Source organism: Labeo rohita, chromosome 12 (genome assembly GCF_022985175.1).
Source record: "Labeo rohita strain BAU-BD-2019 chromosome 12, IGBB_LRoh.1.0, whole genome shotgun sequence".
Classification (NCBI taxonomy): Eukaryota; Metazoa; Chordata; class Actinopteri; order Cypriniformes; family Cyprinidae; genus Labeo; species Labeo rohita.
The window spans coordinates 7,032,480-7,045,802 of NC_066880.1; the positions used below are offsets into that span (position 1 = coordinate 7,032,480).

Here is a 13,323-nt window from a genome sequence, read left to right on the forward strand (position 1 = left end):
ACGCACGGTACTAGGGTAAATATAGGAGGCTCTAAAGTTACACTCACGTTCTAGGTCGAAGCCTATGGGCACTAGGGAGGTGTTTGCTGTTCGGAGGGCAATGGACGTCAACTGTGGGTTTGTTCTTCATGCCTTTACAGGGCATATTCAACATGGGATGAGGCAATGACATGAGGCCTGATGTGTTTGTGTGTGTGTGCGTCAGAATGTGTGTCGAGTGATACAGTAGATCGCTGGCACTACGCCCTTCGAATCTCAGCTTACCCTGTTGACATAGAAAACCGACGTGATATTAGACCACCTGGTGAGAAGCTGCGGTTCAGCAGCAAAATCTAAAATGGCACTTTTTCATGTTGTGGTTAGCAAAGTAAAGAAAGCTGTTTTAATCTTAAAGTAAGTAATTGTGATTAAGAAAAGAAGTCACGCTGTGAGATAGAAAAGAAGCACATTGAGACAAAGTTGCTATAAAGTCGCATTTGTAAGAAATAAATCTTGTTTTTTTTACTCTCAGGTGGAAAGAGTTTTCCACATTACAAAAACTAGATCTATCAAATGTCCACATTAAAATAATAATAATAATAAAAGAGTGAATAATCTTCCCCTGTTGTAGGTTGTTGGCCAGATTGCCTAACAGGGAATTCATGCAGTGTTATTTTAGTAAAGACACAGACATCAGGGAGAAAACCACAGTGGGATAACAGAGAGGGGCTCTGGTTGGGGAGGCTCACATTGAGAAACTCTGATCCGTTGGCAAAGAGAGCAACAGGAAGAGAGCAAAAGTCCAAAAAGATGATATTTAAGCAACTACACTGCTACACTGCTTCTTAATCACGAGACACAAATACTGATTAAGAAAATGTTGCAGTTCATGATTTAAGTTCATTAATACATTTTCATTTATGATAGTAGTATAGTTTTACTGTAGGCTTGCAATGTACAAGCAACATCCCGATCATGTAAGCAGTTGCATTTTGGAAAATACATCAATGAAACACTATTTAATGTATATAAATTTATTTTTTATTAACTATTTAATCTTTGGATTTCAAAATTCTAAACTACCACTTGACCAGCAGTAAAATAATAATAATAACAAAAAATTTAGCATTTTTTTTTTATTTAAAAATACATTTCTGCCTGCAAATTCTAAGAATTTATCAAAAAATAAATGTAAATTTTTGACAATACCACAGTTTTTAACGTCGCAATGTACAAACATGATCCCACAGAAACTGACTCTGGTTTTTATTCTTTCCCTCCTTCCGCAGTAAGACAAACCCACATGTTGCATTCCAGCACATGAAGAATAACTTGGAGACTTGGCGGCAAAGCGATTTTCCTTTTGCATGAGTCAATACATGTCAACACCCTCTTCAGAACTGAGAGACACAAGCTCAGCCGGGATAAACACACGACACCCAGCCTCAGTCCTGGACGCGTATGTGCGTCTCTTAGCCTGGGCTGTAACAAGACACACGGATGATTATACTGTGTTAAATAGCCCAGTGTGCTTTCTTCCTGTTGAATGAATCATTGATAAGGCAGCGGTAACCCATCCTCATGGAGGGGGGAGAGAAGGTATTGGGGGCCATGCAATAATTAGAAGGTGTCCTCTCACCTAGCTCACAGATTCATAGCTCAGATTCCCTCTATTCAGGAAGATGAATGTGTACACAAATAATGGTAGGCATGACAGTGTGGGGTTTCTTGGAAAACAATGGAATTTTGTGGTTGCAAACATAAAGCATTAGTATTATTCTAGTGAGCGTACTATTAAAGTTGTCATGAAATGGAAGTATCTTTTTGGATATGGAACTAAACTTCAAAATACCAATTCATAACAATGCCTCCTCTATTGAAAACGTCAGTCACCTGTTGTCCTCGCACATCAAAATCCACCTACATATGTTTAGAACTGATTTCAGTTGATCTGTGCATATTTCTCTCCTGATTTAGACAACATGACTTTTTCATTGGAGAAAGAAATATTATAGATACAGAATTGTATTTTAGCCAGAAACAATAGTTTGAAATCCAGTTTGTTTCTTATAAACACATCTTTTCATTTCACAAGACATTCATTGATGGACTGGAGTGATTATTTTGGTTTTCATCAGCCGTTTGGACTCTCATTGTGACGGCACCCATTCAGGAACCATTGGTGAGTGAGTGATGTAATGCTCAACATTCACAAGAAATTATTTTACAGTTGGGATATGTATTTAATGGTTTAAAATTTAAAACCATTTTATTTTGTTTTTTTTAATAATATGACACTTAAATTTAAGTTTAATTTAGTTCCAATTACACATAAAAAAGTAATGACTTTTTAAATATAATTACACATTTGTACATAATGTTAAAGGGATTGTTCACCCAAAAATGAAAATTCTGTCATTAATTTTCGTTCCATTAATTTACAGAAGAAAAGAAATTGTTGAATAAAGTCAGTCTTTTTGTTTTCTTTGCACACAATAAGTATTCTTGTATCTTTATAACATTGTGATTGAACCACTGATGTCACATGGACTATTTTAAGGATGTCCTTACTACCTTTCTGGGCCTTCAACGTTTCAGTTGCGTTGCTGTCTATGCAGGGTCAGAAAGCTCTTGGATTTCATCTAAAATATCTTAATATGTTTCGAAGATGAACAAAAGTCTTACAGATTTAAAACAACATGAGGGTGAGTAATGACAGAATTTTCATTTTTGGGTGAACTGCTCCTTTAATGATGATATAATTTCATAGAACAGATCATGTTTCTGTTAACTGATCAAACATTTTTAATGTGTATATATGCCGTACTGACCGAGTTTCTCAAGGGTGTGTGCTTTATACTGGAAGTTCCTGCTTCAGTCCAGCTGGACACTTGAAAAACCAGTCATGCTACAACTATGCTCTATCCTCAAAACATCAGTCCATACATACAGTACAGCTGTCAGCAGAGGTGGTTCAGTGGTTCTCCCTTTCGACTCAACATTTACATTCACACAACCAGCTGTGTTTCCTGTCCAGATGTACCGCACCCCTGCAACAAGAGCTCGTGCCTATTTCATCTGTGAAATATTGACTGTACCATATTTTCTAGTACAAACACAAATAAAAGTCTATTTTCTCTGTACATATATCCAGGTGTCACTATACCAAGCACATTCTGTTTAATGGTCATTTGAGCGGCACATGTTGAAGTCTCAGCTTTTACATGTCATCACTTCTGAAATGTTAGCCCGAAGACACAGAGATTATCTGCACTCTCAGACACCCGCCCTGAATGCAGAGTTGAGGATGATTTTTCTTATTTGCACTAATATTTACATGTGCAAATGAAAAACACAGTTTATGAATGAATGCAAATCTTATTGATAAAAAAATGCAAAATTTGTACTTTCAGTAGCATGTTTGGCATAAAATGTCATGAAAGTATGCCAAATGATACTATCTCTCAGTGGGTCAGAATGACCCTTTGTCCCAGTGCATCACGGCTGATCACTTTGACCCCTCTGAACTGTCACTGCTAGTTTCTAGAGACTTGTACATTAACTCATCAGGGGGTCTGACTGCCCAGAAAGCATGAAGTGAAAATCTTTTGTCTATACAGTGATATACAGTATAGATACATCACTGAACCCAGTAAAAAAAAAAAAAAAAAACATGTATAAATGTGTGTGTGTATGCATATATACATGGTATAACACATGGTATATGTTGTTTATGTTTATTGTTTATTTATAGACTTGCCCTGTCTATTTATCCATGTGTTTGGTTGTCACTGGTTACCTGCCTCTAAACCAGCAGCAGTGTTGGATAACTGCTTTCGATTGGGCTCTTACTGAAGTGATTCGCGGAATGATGAGTGCTGAAGGGCTTTTCTATCAATAATGCAGAGCTAGAGATCGCGCATGCGTAAAAGTCTCCACACTTCTGCACACAGGTGCGCGATTACACCTGTCAGCGGTGCACAGACTGCACACGTGCAGAAGCGCTTCAGAGTGACAGAAGAGATTCAAACACAAGGTGAGTTTACAGCACATAAAGGAATCTATTATATAACCTATTACATTAACATTTTTACAGATTATCTTGCTTGAATATTTAGTCAGTTTGAGTTTTCTGTTATGCAATTTTGGACAAGATTAAACATTGCAGTAAAAATAATATTCTGTTCCGATATTTGCGTTTTCATATTTTAACATTATCCAAAGCGACTTGCAATTAGGCTAATTTTGCATTGTCTCTTTCACTTGTATATAGCTACAGATAATAGAATATAATATTTCAAAAGAACATGCTTTCTTCTTCTAACTGTTATTTAAAAGCTCAGTGACACTATTTTAAAAGTTCTTCAATGCCTTACATGTTTAAGTAACAAGTTATGATAACTTTCATACATTACTTTAACAAATAGCTATATAGGGCTCAAAGGATTAGTTCACTTCCAGAATAAAAAAAAATCCTGATAATTTACTCACCAATATGTCATCCAAGATGTTCATGTTTTTCTTCAGTCAAAAAGAAATAAAGGTTTTTGAGGAAAACATTCCAGGATTTTTCTCCATATTGAGTGTTTTCACGATGCATCATCAATTGGCCATATTGGCGACACTGAACCGAACGAAACTGGCATATTTTGCTTATTATTGCTGCTGAAAATGGTCAGTTATTGTCATGTTTTGGGCTGTACTAATCGGTCGGACGAAGAAAAACATTTGGAGTACTATAGACTGCCAAAAGTTATAACAAATCAAGGAGAAGTTAACAAAAAAAAAAAAAAAAAAACTGTCTGGGGAACAAAAGGCGTTTGTGGTTGGCCAACCTGAACCAGGATTTCCAGGGCAAAAATCTTTAACATTTGTGTTTGTTCTTATCATTTCCAGTCAGGTAGGTAAAATAGTAGGCTAATATCTTAATCAATACTGCTCGTATGTATCTTTACCACCTGTTAACTTTAGTTTGTCAAAATATTGTGCCCTTTCCTGCTTATTAAGTCCTTTTCTATATAATTTAGCAGCTTCCACACATTTTGTCCATGGTTTAGACAGCATAAATTAGCAGAACATATTCAGTACTACATTAACCGCGCAATCCATGCCGGTGTTCACATCCGAGTATCGCCAATATGGCTGCACATCCGGGTAACTGACCAAATTGTGACGTATATCAAACCCTATATAGTGTACTTTAATGGGGATCAGCGGGTTGAAGGTCCAAATTGTAGTTTCAGTGCAGCTTCAAAGGGCTCTACATGATCCCAGCTGAGAAATAAGGGTTTATACACTTTTTAACCACAAATGCTCATCTTGCACTAGCTTTGTGATGTGCATGCACATCTTTGCGCATTGCGTAATCACGTTGGAAAGGTTGCGTGCAGTTAGTTCTTTGACTGTGTCTTTTGGTTTAAAAAGGTAGGGTAGGGTAGGGCAAAAAACACCATCTTATTTTCCCCTCCAACTTTAAAATCGTCCGACATCGTTGTTTTACCTTTTTTGTAAAGGGCGTTTGACTTTCTTTGCATGTTCGCTTTGTAAAGACTGGACTGATACCCCCGCCTACGTCATGTGTGCTTGATTACGAAATGCATGAGGTCTGAGTATTTATGGTTATTTTTTTTTTTTTTTTTAGAAAGTTACTAAAAAAAATCACTAAATAAGACTCTCATTCCTCAGCTGGGATTGTGTAGAGCCCTTTAAAGCAGCATTGAAAGTGCTATTTGGACCTTTAACCCATTGATCCCCATTGAATTCCACCATATGGAGAAAAATTCAGGAATGTTGTCCTCAAAAACCCTCATTTCTTTTCAACTGAAGAAAGAAAGACATGAACATCTTGGATGACTAATTATGACAGTCTGATATTAGGGCCTGATGCCAGTGTTTCCATGTCTGAAACACACACACATGCAGCCTAGTAGTTATTAACCACATACAATGACTGTACACATTTTGTATTTTCCAGGAAAAAGGTGGCCAACTGATTGACACATGGAGCTAATTGGATCCACTCAGATGGCCACTTATGCTCGGCCCAAAACCAGCCACTTCTTGCCAGCCATATCCACCACGGCATCCAGTTATCGGAGCCACCAGCCAGCCTTGACCCTCAACCAAAATTCAAACATGCCCTGGAGGACTAATTCGTACTTTAGAAGTGGCAGCGCTATCCCGACTGTATCAGCCCTTCAAAGAGACAATCTCGACTTAGTCCGGGCCAAGACCATGTTTTACCCTTCGAACAGGACGGCTCTCAGTACACGCTACATGCCAGAGGACTGGTACAAGTCCAACCAGAGTAACTACAGGGAGTCAGAGTCGTCGCGAAACAGTGCCGAAAGGCTTCGGAGGGACACGATTCGAATGATCCAGGATAAGGACCAGCTGACCCGCAAAACTCAAGACACCACCAGCAAAAACATTGGAGAAAGATTAAACGACATCAGCTTCTGGAGATCAGAGCTCAATCATGAGATAGACAACATGGTGACAGAGATATCAGCACTGACGGATGTGAAAAGAAGGCTGGAAAGAGCACTCGCTGAGACCGAAGGGCCACTGCAGGTGATATTATTCATGTGTTTGTAATTTAAAAAAGTAAAAACTATACAAAGAGATTCATACTAAATTATACTAAACAGATTTAAAAGCTGTTTCTTGTTTGTACTACTGTAACAAATATTCCATCTGTGCTTGGAATGCTAGCATGGCACAGCTCTAGTGGTCTTTTATCAGCTCCACACCTAATTTGGGTCACGGTGATCTAGTTAAAGACCCAGTAACTAGAAAAGACCACAGTAGAGTGTCAGGTGACCCATTGTTAGAAACCACTTGGCAACAGAACCTAGTGGGGTGTAAGATATACACACTCAATCACACTGAGCACAAAGCACACCAGATCTACAATGACCTCAATGCGTCCCACCTCTGTCTTTACAGAGTTACCCGTCTGAGTCACAGTAAGAGACTGTTTCCATAGAGACCAAACCAAAACATGCTGACTACTAGTGCTGGATGAGTTCCAAATAGAGTAGTGACACTGGCGTCATCTCACGGGAATGACCACAAGAAAGATCACAATACGTTTCCATAGTGATGAAATTGCTTACTAGAACTTCCGTTGTCCCGTTTTGAGTGAGGACGTGTCATCCTGTGTGATGTCCTGCCTTCAGTTATTATTACTTATTACATCTAAAAATAAAATAAACTAAAAATAAACCACTAAATTATTAAAAATATATAAAAATTTATAGAAAAAATAAAATAGATATTGTATAACCTATACAAATATTCTCAAATATGCCTTCAGTTATTATTACTTATTACATCTAAAAATAAAATAAACTAAAAATAAACCACTAAATTATTAAAAATATATAAAAATTTATAGAAAAAATAAAATAGATATTGTATAACCTATACAAATATTCTCAAATATGCCTTCAGTTAAATTATTTCCGTTGTCCCGTTTTGACTGTATTACATCTAAAAATAAAATAAACTAAAAATAAACCACTAAATTATTAAAAATATATAAAAATTTATAGAAAAAATAAAATAGATATTGTATAACCTATACAAATATTCTCACTCTTATCTCTTACCAGGTTTCTCAAGAATGTTTGTTCCACAGGGAGAAACGGATGTCTATTGATCTGGTTCATGATCACGTAGAGAAAGATTTGATTAAGGTGAGGTCACCTGAGCTTTCACGTAAACACACAACACCTGAAACCAGTCAACAAGCTCAAATATTAAAGGATTAGTTCCAAAAAAAAAAAAAAAAAAAAAGGATTAGTTCCAGAATAAAAATGTCTCGATCATTTACTCACCCCCATGTCATCCAAGATGTCATGTTCTTTCTTCAGTCGCACAAAAATTAAGATTTTTGAAGAAAACATTCCAGGATTTTTCTCCATATAGTGGACTTGGCTAATGGTTTGAAGGTCCAAATTGCAGTTTTAGTGCATCTTCGAAGGGCTCTACACAATCCCAGCTGAGGAATAAGGGTCTTATCTAGTGAAACGATCTGTCATTTTCTTTTAAAAATTACACAAAATAATAGGGATAAGACAATAAATCGTTGCAACGCGAATTGAGAAATGATTCAGCATCGATTTGAGATTTTCCGAACGCATTGTGATTCTTTCTCAAATGGATTCTGAGCTTAGTTTTGAACAGAAGATGGCACTGCTTGCTTTAGAAACATCCGTGCTCAGCTTGTTTTAAAATCCTTACACGCACTTGAACCTAAAATAATCATTTATACAATTTGAAAAAGTTGAAGCGAAATACAAGGGTGTTCACAGTGGGCTGTGTTTACAATAATCTCATGCCATAAAAGCATTCTGAGCCGAGGTGAAATTACATGACTCAGCCGAACTCACAAGTTCTCTTCAGCACACAAATCGATGTATTGTCCCATCCCTACAAAATAACCACAAATGCTCATCTTGCACTAGCTCTGCAATGCGTATGCGCGTCTGCACACGTTATGTAATCAGATTGAAAAGTTCATGTGCAAGATGAGCATTTGTGGTTAAAAAGTATATAAATTTTTATTGTTTTAAGAAGATGACCGTTCATTTCACTAGACAAGTCCCTTATTCCTTGGCTGGTATTGTGTAGAGCCCTTTGAAGCTGCATTGAAACTGCATTTTGGATCTTCAAACTGTTAGCCACCAAGTCCACTATTTCCTCAAAAACCTTAATTACTTTCTGACTAAAGAAAGAAAGATATGAACATCTTGGATGACATGGGGGTGAGTAAATTATCAGATCATTTTTATTCTGGAAGTGAACTTCTCTTTTAATACATAGCTTTCTGGAATACCTGATTCTGATTGGTCAGTTGTGGCATTCTAAGGTCAAATATTTTATATAATGACCACAAACTGAATAAAGTAGTCTTTTAATGCCTTTAGGCAACTGATTTAGTAAGATGTGTTAATTTCAAGTCTCACAAATTAATCTTTGAACTACTATAAAATTCTTCCCACATAATAAATGTTAAGAAGTCATAATTTCCATACTATGGCAAAAGTTAATTTTGGCCTTTTTGCAGGAAGTGGAGGTGATTAAGTCATGTCAGGAGAGAATGAGACGGCATTTAGACCGAGCTATTGCTCAACTAGCGTGAGTCTCACAGAAAAAATAACCCAAAAATACAATGTTTGCCTTCATACGATCCATTTTAAATAATATACGTGACCCTGGACCACAAAACCAGTCATAAGTAGCATGGGTGTGTTTTTAGCAATAGCCCAAAATACATTGTATAGGTCAAAATCATTGATACTGAGTAAAGATAATGTTCCATGAAGATATTTTGTAAATTTTCCACTGTAAATGTATCAAAACTTAATTTTTGCTTTGTAATATGCATTGCTAAGAACTTCGTTTGGACAACTTTAAAGGCTATTTTTGTGCACCCTCAGATTCTAGATTTTCAAAAAGTTGTATCTCAGCCAAATACTGTCCTATCCTAACAAACATCATTGGAAAGCTGATTTAGTGATCATGATTTATTGGTTTTGTGGTCCAGGGTCACTTATTTGCAACACAGTGCATGTGGTTATGTTGATTAATATCCTCAGGTCAAATCGTGCAGCACAACATGAGTTGGAGAGAGATTTGAGTGACAAGGTCACAGCACAAAGAATTGATGACAGGTGTCACCATCTCAGAAACACCTCTGATGGAATCGGCTACTATAGAGGGATTGATCGCATGGACCCATCGTGAGTTCTGTTTTTAGCATATGCTATGGTCAGGATTTGCATTCTAATAATGTTATAATTTACTCTGCTTACTGTCTTTATGATCTCAACAGTATCAGTCTTCCAGACTCCTGGTCGAAGTTCACTGACGACAACATCCTGCATTCTCAGAGCGAACGCGCCGCCTCTCACAAACTCCGTGATGAAATTGAGATTCTGCTCAACACCACTTCAAATGAAATGTGGAACCAGTTTAACTCTGTAAATGTGTCTTTCACCAACCGTATCTCTGAGATGGCAGACGCCAAGAACAATCTGCAAACCCACCTGGCCAAGGTAAACATAGGATGCTGAACATCACGTCATTACTTCACCTGATGTTTAGTAATAATAGGATCTGTCCTACTTTCTCCATACTACTTCATTTTGACTGGACAGGACCCAAAATAAATTGCCTGCTTGTTTATGCCCTAAAGATGTAGACAGGAAGCTCTAAACACTGGAGTCTGTTGTTAAAGAGGTTAATGAAGAGCATGAAGAAGCTCTGTCAGCTGTCCATAATGTTTAAGCCCTTGACGGCTGTTATCAGAGACATGAGGTAACCAATACAGAACCATCATTCATGATGATGATTGGTCAAAATGAGATTACATCAAATCGTGAGAGAGTGTGCCTATGTAACTAGAATGGATCTTGAATATTTTTTATGAACATTATGCATTTAAATGGATCTTTTCAGATCCTTTACACATCGATCAGTTTAATGCATTTTTGAAAATTAAGTAATGCACAAATTTATTCTATGCAAAATATGATACATAATAATAAAAATATAAATAAATAAAATAAAATAAAAAATGGCTGAATTTTCTTTCCGTTTACCCTTATTGGATTGATTTTGCTCTTCCTGCTTTGTTCTGGCATGGTTGTGTGGATGGGTGGGAATTTTGCCCAGAACTGAACCAAACCAGCCTAATTTCAAATTGAAGTGTTTTAGACTGTCAAATATGATTTATACAGAAGAAATAAGTGTACCTGACTGGACCGTTTTAACTTTGAGAAAGGTCGAGAAGTCAGACACAGAGAATAAGTGACTTTGTCACTTAATCAACTTTCTCTTTCTCTTTCTTGGCTTTTTGCTTCCATTTTCAGACTCTTCAGGAAATCTTCCAGACGGAGATGCTGATCGAAGCTTTAAAAAAGGCAATCCGAGACAAAGAGAACCCACTTAAAGTGGCCCAGACCCGTCTGGAAGAGAGGACTCGCAGACCCAATGTCGAACTCTGCAGAGACAATCCTCATCATAGGTAATCATCCTTATATTTTATCAAAATAGGAGACATCATACAAAATGCATGTTATTTTTATTAAGTACTGACCTAAAAAAGATATTTCACATAAAAGTCATTTACATATAGTTCACATGAGAAAATAATAGTTGAATTTATAAAAATTACCCTGTTCAAAAGTTTACATACACTTGATTCTTCATACTGTGTTGTTACCTGAATGATCCACAGCTGTGTTTTTTTTTTCAGGAGGAAAAAACGATGCATTACGAGCCAGAAGTGCAAACTTTTGAACAGAATGATGTCTATATTTCATATTTTGCCTAAATATCATATTTTTTCAATTAGTACTGTCCTTCAGAAGCCACAGAAGACACTTGCATGTTTCCCAGAAAACAAAATAAGTAAAATTTACCCTGATCTTCAAATTCCAAAAGTTTTCACCCCCTGTTCTTAATGCATTGTGTTTCCTTCTGGAGCATCAGTGAGCATGTGAAGCTTCTGTAATAGTTGCATATGAGTCCCTCAGTTGTCCTCAGTGTGAAAAGATGGATCTCAAAATCATACAGTCATTGTTGGAAAGGGTTCAAATACACAAAAATGCTGAAAAACCAAAGAATTTGTGGGACCTGAAGGTTTTTTTTTTTTTGTAGAACAGTGGGCAGTTTAACTATTCAGGACAAACAAGGGGCTCATAAACAACCATCACTACACAAAAGAAAAACAGCTGTGGTTCATTCAGGTAACAACACAGTATGAAGAATTAAGTGTATGTAAACTTTTGAACAGTCCCTCAGTTGTCTTCAGTGTCTCAGAAATGTACAGTAGTTGAAAAGGGTTCAAATACACAAAAATGCTTAAAAACCTGAAGACCTGAAGGATTTTTCGGAAGAACAGCGGGCAGTTTAACTGTTCAAGACAAACAAGGGACTTGTGAACAACTCACAAAAAAAAAAAAAAAATTGAACAGGGTCATTTTTGTAAATTCAACTATTATTTTCTCTTGTGGAATATGTAAATGTCTTTTAAGTGAAATATCTTGTTCAGCTCAGTATTAAATAACATGCATTTTGTATGATCCCTCTTATTTTGGCAAAAAAAAAAAAAAAAATAACATTTTGCAAATTCTGCAAGGTGTATTTAAACTTCTGACCTCAACTGTAAATGTCAAGAAACGGTTTGGATGCCATGTTTTGTTTTTAAAAATTAGACTAAGATGCAAAAATCAGACCAAACCTCTGTTTTCTCCCCCTCTCTTTCTCAGGTTGGTTACAGAGGTGAGAGAGATCGAAGACACCATTCATAAACTGAGAGAGAGACTGATGGAGGCCGAGAACACTCTCCAAACCCTAGTGAAGACCAAAGTTGCTCTGGAGCATGACCTGTCAATCAAAGCCAACTCTCTGTTCCTGGATCAGGAGAAATGCATGGGCATGAGGAAGAGCTTTCCCAGCACTCCTCGTCTGGTCGGATACACCTAGATATTCCAGAATGACCTCCAGAAGTTGCTTAACCATTAACCTAAATCCAAAATTTTATGTTTAAAAGATGAACTACAAGATTAGCATCAGAACAGCTTTCTTCTTAGTCCTCTTAATTAAGTAGACTGACATTTTACACCTTACTTTTATTGTGTCAATCACATCTGTATGCTAGGTTAAACACACTGTAATGATTAGAATTGATTGTCTATCTATCTATCTATCTATCTATCTATCTATCTATCTATCTATCTATCTATCTCTCTGTCTGTCTGTCTATATATCTATTAAAATACAAAGCTCTGTTTATCAGTAATCTTAAAGCTCCAGACATCTGTTGAATTGAGATTGTAAACAGGTTTGTTTTCTGCTCAGGTGTGACATGATTCTGACAGTTTGCAGACAGTGGACAGAGCACCTTGCTTTTGTTTGTTTAGTTCAGAGGTCCACTTGAGGGCTGTCACTGATAAAGTGATCTTCACTCCACACTTCCCCGAGTACACCAAAGCACAGTGGAGCTGTAGTTCTCATGTTCTTCTGAAGTACAAACACACACTTCAGAAACAGATGCCACAGGTTAAATATACACACAGCATCTGGGTTTACTGATTCAGAGAGGGAACGTGTTTGCTACTATAAACAACACACTGGTGTTCAGCTCAAACACAGACTTCAGACTCTTTACACAAATCCAAGTCTGCGCTGTAGTCTGAATGCTTGACAGTACAAGCACTTGAGATTATGTAGGTGCATGCCTAAGAACAAAGAGTCGTGTGCTTTCTGACAGAGTGCTTATGTAAATATATACACTACCAGTCAAAAGTTTTTGAGCAGTAAGATTTTTAA

The 13,323-nt window shown here is 36.9% G+C and overlaps 1 protein-coding gene across 1 annotated transcript; it reads left to right on the top strand.

Moving 5' to 3' along the window:
- Window positions 1-3,979: 3,979 nt before the first annotated feature.
- On the top strand, window positions 3,980-12,704 carry tekt3 (tektin 3). Its single transcript, XM_051124811.1, has 8 exons — window positions 3,980-4,015; window positions 5,954-6,552; window positions 7,596-7,679; window positions 9,053-9,123; window positions 9,585-9,728; window positions 9,821-10,043; window positions 10,860-11,014; window positions 12,261-12,704. The coding sequence occupies exons 2-8, from the start codon at window positions 5,980-5,982 to the stop codon at window positions 12,475-12,477; spliced, it is 1,467 nt and encodes a 488-aa protein (XP_050980768.1). The 5' UTR covers window positions 3,980-4,015; window positions 5,954-5,979; the 3' UTR covers window positions 12,478-12,704.
- Window positions 12,705-13,323: the final 619 nt, after the last annotated feature.

Coding starts and splice junctions, on each gene's coding strand:
- tekt3 (XM_051124811.1), top strand. CDS start 5,980: ATGGAGCTAATTGGATCCACTCAGATGGCCACTTATGCTCGGCCCAAA. Junction 7,680..9,052: donor TAGAGAAAGATTTGATTAAG/GTGAGGTCACCT, acceptor GCCTTTTTGCAG/GAAGTGGAGGTGATTAAGTC. Junction 10,044..10,859: donor TGCAAACCCACCTGGCCAAG/GTAAACATAGGA, acceptor TTCCATTTTCAG/ACTCTTCAGGAAATCTTCCA.